The 6,836-nt window shown below is 42.7% G+C and overlaps 1 protein-coding gene across 1 annotated transcript; it reads right to left on the reverse strand.

Annotated features, from left to right (window-relative positions):
- Positions 1–3,425: 3,425 nt before the first annotated feature.
- Positions 3,426–6,378, reverse strand: LOC133916367 (uncharacterized). Its single transcript, XM_062360008.1, has 6 exons — positions 6,090–6,378; positions 5,120–5,276; positions 4,374–4,455; positions 4,239–4,286; positions 3,905–4,005; positions 3,426–3,820 (listed from the first exon to the last, which is right to left on the reverse strand). Exons 1-6 carry the CDS (start codon positions 6,274–6,276, stop codon positions 3,688–3,690), a joined length of 708 nt encoding a protein of 235 aa, XP_062215992.1. The 5' UTR covers positions 6,277–6,378; the 3' UTR covers positions 3,426–3,687.
- Between the last annotated feature and the right edge of the window lie 458 nt (positions 6,379–6,836).

Consider the following 6,836-nt stretch of genomic DNA (forward strand, 5'->3'; position numbering starts at 1 on the left):
GCGAGGATATTGTAGCAACAAGCAAAGATATCTAGGAATACCGAAATTGACAAAGGGGGAGAAAAAAAGATGCTAGGTGCCTAGATTGACAAAAGAGAAGCTTTTGCATAAGTCATTCAAGGGAGATAGTGGCAATGGAGAAAGGAAGAGCCGCAACAAAGGGGGATTAAGTGGTAAGAATATGCATCCAAACAATGTAGTAAGACTTTGTGCTCATTTATGATCTTTACATTTGGTATCATTTATTATTTGCCACTTACTTTGGTTGTGTTGTCATCAATCATAAAAAGGGGGATATTGTAGCGAAAATGACCTCATTAGGCCATAATTGTGATTTTAGTGATTAATGACAACATAGTCAATGGGACTAACATGTTTGTCAAGAATATATGTTAGTAGGTCTCATTGATGCAATACATGAAGAAACCACCGTAGACAGGATAAAATTGGACTGAATTGGAGAAGTCCCAAGAAGATTTACCTCACTAGATGGTCCAGTGCTCTAGGTGTTAAACCCACCAGAGCATATTTGGTAAAAGGGAGAGAGGCCAGAAGACCTCACCGGAAGGTCCGGTGATCAGAGAAGACACACACAGGACCATTTTATCCAGAGAAGGTTGTAGCCATTGAAGTTAAAGATCAAAGCATCGGATGGTCCGATGATCAAAGTGTTACACACACTGGACAATGAACAGTGCAAAGAGGCAGAACGAAGTTCAACGCATCAGATGGTCCAGTGATGATGGTTGTGCACACCAAGCATTATTTCCAGGGAGGGTTGCATTGGCTCGGATGGATAAACTCAACTCACCGGATAGTCCGGTGATGAAGTAATGTGCATCGAATGCTTACATCGGAGCAATTTACACAAAGAAGAAGGAAAAGCTCGGATGGCTCAGGATAACTCACCGGATAGTCCGGTGATGGAGATGAAGTATACACCGATATGTTCGATGTTCATAGACTTCAGTGGGGTTCCAATTGATAGTTTGTGAGAATGTACTCACCGGAGGATCCGATGTTAGTACTGTTGTTTTTACCGAATCATCCGGTGTTAACAACTTTTCTGAGCTGTTGAGTTAATGGCTAGTGTGCAGGTTTGAGGCTATAAATACCCTTCCACTCGGTCATTTTAATGTGTTAGAGTCCAGAGAAGTTCATATACACCTGAGAAGACATTCAAGTCATCAAAGTGCTTAGAGTGATTATCCAAGGAAATTAAGCACAAGATTAGTGAGTGATTAGCGCTTATAGGCCTAGAGAGAGTGTTGCTAGGTGATTATTGTCTAGAGAGTGGATCAAAGAGTGATCCAACCTTGTACCAAGTGGTACACCGGCACCTTAGAGTCTTAGTGACTCGCCGGCAAGCTTGTTGACCCTCTGACTTGGTGTGAAACGGCGGTAAGATGATTGTGCAGGGACGCAAAGACGCTTTCCTCTGTGGCTGAAGCTCCGAAGTGATCACGGTGGTAAGGAACCGAAAGAGAGCCTAGTGGTGAGACCTTATCTTGGTGGCTTGATGGCTCATCCGGGTGAAGGTCTTGTCTTTGTGACTTAGTGACTCAAGAGCTGTGATCGGGTGCCAACTGGGAGCATATCCTTTGTGGAGCTCTAACTTGGACTAGGGGTGGCATTCATGCTATCGATACTACGGGAAAAAATCCCTTGTGTCAACTTTTCTCTCTCTACCTTATTTACGTTTCCGCATTTATATTCTTGCAATTTACCTTCTTAGATAGATTGCAATTGCTTTGATTGGTAAAGTAGACAAATTAGATAAACCTAAAGCACATTTAGATAGAAGTTGATATATGTTTATATTGTGGTTTTTTTTGGCCGAAATAGTTCTAAGTGTCCTAATTCATCACCCCCTCTTAAGACGTTACCGATCCCTTCACCGTAGCAGGCTATCATTAGACAATCAGTGGTCGGGTCGTGCGCCACCATGTCGGGCAGGCCGAGGTGCAACCACCGGTGGGCAAGCTGAGGCTGCCGCCGTTTGGGCGATTGTACTGTTCGTTACCGACGGGTCTACCACAACCGGTATGGAGGGGAGTGGCGAGGAGTCCTCCAGCCTTGTGGCGTCATTCGGTGAGCAAAGGGCGAGCGCTAACAGAGGAGATACGCCATCGAATGGGCGGACACCAGGTGGGTGTAGGGAGGCCACATGAGGGAGCACGGCGCTAGAGGGTGGATGCGATGTGATGACTTGGTGGCTGCCGAGGTGATGATCCACTATGTGGGCACGACCAGAGGGTTGTTGCTGGTTCTGCATCGCCATCTGGGCGCCTCCAGAGGGCCAGTGACCACCGGTCATGCGCCGCCATGGATGATCGCCTCCGAAGAAGATGGCACAGCCGCCGCCGTTCGTGAGGACTGTCGGATCCATGTCGTGCGACAGATCACCAAGTGCTGCCACCCTTCTGCCCAAGCGCGACGGGCCTCTGCCTCCTCGGATTTGATGAATTCGTTGTCATCAATATCCAATGAGGGGCATGTGTTGAATGGCGATGAAGGAGGCAACCGTCTGTTTGAAGGTCATTGAGGAAGGAGATGGAGGAGGGAAGTTACTAGAGCCATCGTCGTGGTAATAACTTCCTCAAATGCATGATGGTTGTGTGCCAAATTGAAGGACTCTATGATTATGCTTACCATATGGTGTTCGTCAGTCCGTGGAAGGTCAATCTGAATAGCAATTGTAGATTCATGCTTTTGCTTAACATCATGCCACTATTCTTCAGTTTTGAAGTCATCGATTCTTGTTCCTGCGATGTTCTCCTTTGTTCTTCTGTGTGCGAGTCCGACTAATTAGCGGAGTAGAGCAAAGTGCCTAATAACGTATTGTAGTAGAAAATCGATAGGAAACAAAAAGTAGAAAATAGAGAGTAGAAATCTTGTATTCATTAGTAAAAATGTTTATATATTTATACATGTTGAATAGATAGAATGGGAGGATATATTTATTGAGGAGACATCTATTCTTAATAGATATAACTCTTATAGTTGACACCTAATTAATCATATGATATTTATTCTCAACAGTTTTATATAGTTTTCTATGCTGCATACCTGATTTTCTCCGGAATGGTAAAATTTGCTGATAATAAAGGGATTGGAGCAATAGCAATGGCAATGGCGTGAGTGGGATGCAGGCGGGCATGTGGGTGGAGCAAGTGGTGATTAAAAAAAGGAGAATATGCTTTTTTAGGCTTTCCTAGTCCAGATGACTAGGTGTGCAGGACAACAGACTAATCTCTTGGCTAACGCCTGCACGGACTTGTAGTCGGGTCCTTTCTTTAATTATTACTCCCCTTTTGAAAATCGAATCTCTTGGCTACAGCACTATAAACTTCATTACTTCACTGTGAAACGAACATCGCTGCTATTCTGTATTCCAGTGGAGATCAAATAAGATAGATTTGAAATTGAGTAGGCGTACTTTTAATTTATTTTACTGCAAAAGGGAATAGTGAAATAATCTCCAGGGTACATATGAAAAATGCGAAACAGTACAGTTAGACCCATGCGTCAATAGGAAGGAAAAAAACATACTAGTAAAGCAGCCTGCCAGTTGCATGGAACCTAATACATTGCGGCAACATGTGTGGATAGACCGCAGATCAAAGGCCCGGATGGTTCGTTTTAAACAGTTGACCCAAATATAACACGATTTGATTGGTTACTCAGTTACTGAAGAACACGCACGCTAACTGGATTGTTCAGACAGAAACCCCTGTTTTTGGTAATGAAGGCATTCATTGCATCGGTCTTTGTCCCGAATTTAACCAGCACCATTCTTATGGGCTCTGGGACACCAGGCCTGTGCAGCAGTCATGTATGGAATTAGACAAGGCTGAACTGAACAAATCGAATAGTGGCAAAGAGGGTTTTTCCAAATCCTTACCTGAGAAAGCTTTCAAATGGCGGAGGTTCAAAGTTAGTGCCACACAAAAATCGCTCTATGTCCTCTGGGAGGGCATTTCGCGGGACTCCTTGTAGCAGTAACTGGAAAGACCCATACAACAAAAGAATAAGTAAAACACTTATGTTTGTTTCCAGGCAAATCAATCAGATGATATGGAATGCATACGATTAGCAAGAATAAGAGCATGTAGAGTATTGTACTTCTTGATATATGCACAGTCCATAGCACTGAGAAGAAGAGAGATAAACCTCCTTGCATAGCATAATCAGAAATTGATTACATACATCTACTTTAATGCAAAACTATTACTTACAGCTTTTCCATCAAAGGACTGATTGAGATCCCACTGGTCACGACTTATCTGTTGTATTAGAGTAGGCAATATATCATTGTTCTACCATTTACTGAACAAAATGAGAAACAGATAAAAGAACAATGGTCGCCTTACCTCCTCAAGCCTGTACAGGCGACCCTGATTTGTTTGCCTGATTGCAGTGGTAAATGATGCCTTTGAAGGAAACCTCAACAAACTAGTCAAATAAAAAAAACAATTTTCAGGTGGAGAATCACATCCAGAAGTAGGCAGCGGATATTAATGGTACAGATATTCGATTGTGAATCTATACCAATATCATGACAACATGTAGAAAAATGTAATGAAGGCATGTAATATATTTAACATAAGGCGTAATGCTTGACGGTAGGAAACCAAGCACTTGTGTTTAAATAAGCTTTATTAGCATCATGTAGAAAATTAATATCAACGAAGAAGAACTATTGTCCCTGCATAACAAGCACTCAAGGAAAAGTGACTTGCACAGGCACACATGCTAACCAAACGGATCATCATTTTACACCATACTGACCGAACAACAAAAGGCTAGTCAGGGACAAATTGGCCTACTAAGTACAGAGTATAGACAATGCATCATGTGCACTCTATGAAAGTATTCATGCATCAGCTAGAAACAAGGTTCACATTTCAGATACAGTTCTAAGAGGTAACACAAAGAATAACATGATATAGCTAGATGGAACCTCTAAAGTATTAAAAAAATACTAGACATCAGAATTAACTGCCCGTGCAATTGTGCATGGAGCCCAAATTCAAGTGAAACAATGTACAAAAATAGATCATGTATACTGTTGCACACTGAGGAACAGAAAGATGGTGAACAGAAGAAGAAATCATACGCGCCCACTGGGTAATATCCCCTGTTGTAATCAACTTTCACATCATCCAATGACAGTTCACATCTGTCAAGGTAATGGATAATGTCCGTTTTCAACATGTCCTTGCCGAGACGGTTGCCCCCAGCAATGACACTGTAGAACCTCCCATAGGCCAAGCCTGTTGCAGCAGATAAGAATTACTCATGTACAACATGAAAGGGTTGAACTACAAGCACATCTTGACGTTTTCCGAAATTAGAGCACGATGCCACGTGAAGTTACCTGCGTAATGCAACAATATTACATCGTGATCAAGTATCTTTGCAGCCAAAACAATTATGACAAATAAAGAGTAGCAAGGAAACAAGAAGGCCAAGAGAACAAAAATCCTCCAGATATCAGAAATCAAGATGAAAGAACACAAGAGAAAGAAGACATAGTTTGAATATTGCAACATGTCAGGAGCCACGTGACATTCCCATGATACTCGTACAATTTTAAGCATGCCAATACTCCAATGATATGAAATCAGCAGAAACACATAAGAACCTTTTTTTAATTCCCTTTACACTCACATATCAAACAACGTCTCCTAACACTGAATTAATTTTCTTTTCAGGCTTACACGTCACAGGACTTGCAGTAACAATGAGTGACTTTATACTGGTTGCAATGTTGCTTAATGGTTCTACAACAATATCACAGCAATATCTCATGTTTTCGAAACCGTGATTTGCATTACCAAACGTTTGATAGGCCGATAGTCGTAATATCACGGCCTTGAAAGATCGAAGTCTTTCATCACCAGTTCACAAACACCTCAAAAGAAAATCTCCCCGAGATTATCGCCGCCCAATCCATCACCCTACACTTCTAACGTAGCACCAGAACATTAAACCCTAAACCCGCGAACAAATAAACAAACTGACAGCGCAGAGCAGAAACACCAATAGGTAAAAGAGAAGTAACACCACGAGTACGCCGGAGCTACCTTCGCGGGATGCCTTGAGGAAAGAGTCGTCCTGCGAGTCTGCGGCGGCGGCGGCGGCGGCCTCGCCGGATGCATCCGCGGAGAAGAGGCGAGGGGACGCCAGCACGAACGCCGCCAAGCGTGACGCGGAAGGAACCGTATACGCAGCGACGCCGCGGCGGAGGGCGGCGGCCCCCAGTCTCGACATGTCTCCGGCGGCGGAAGAGGGGAGGAACGGCGTTGGGCGGAGTTGCGACTCGGGGGCACGAGCAGATCCAAAATGGGGTTTCGTTTTTCTGATTCGTGTCAATAATTCTCAATGGGCTTACTTAGGATCATTTATCTCGATGGGCCTAATTTTGAAAATTAGGGAATAATGGGCTTTATGAGTTGGGAAGGCCGTCCTCTAGACAAGAGGCCTTTTAGCATTGACAGGCTAAGTATCCGTGTAACAAAACACAAATATTAGATACGGTAATATTAAGTATAAATTTAAGTATATAAATATGGATGTGTTATTAGAGTATTACTGAACAAATACGTTAGGAGTGATGTCATAGTTTTATTTCAGATGGATCTGAAAAATGAGAAAAAGATTATCAGCTAATTTCTCTCCTAATTTCTTCATTTATTTTTATTAGTAAAATAAGTCACATATTCGTACCGAGTAACAAGGTGGGGAGACTGGAGGATGAGGGTGAATGATAAAAGTGGCTAAATTATTTGAATTTTAGAGGTTTTTATTAGATGAGAGGAGAGTAGGGAGAA

The sequence above is a fragment of the Phragmites australis genome, chromosome 4 (assembly GCF_958298935.1).
Source record: "Phragmites australis chromosome 4, lpPhrAust1.1, whole genome shotgun sequence".
Classification (NCBI taxonomy): Eukaryota; Viridiplantae; Streptophyta; class Magnoliopsida; order Poales; family Poaceae; genus Phragmites; species Phragmites australis.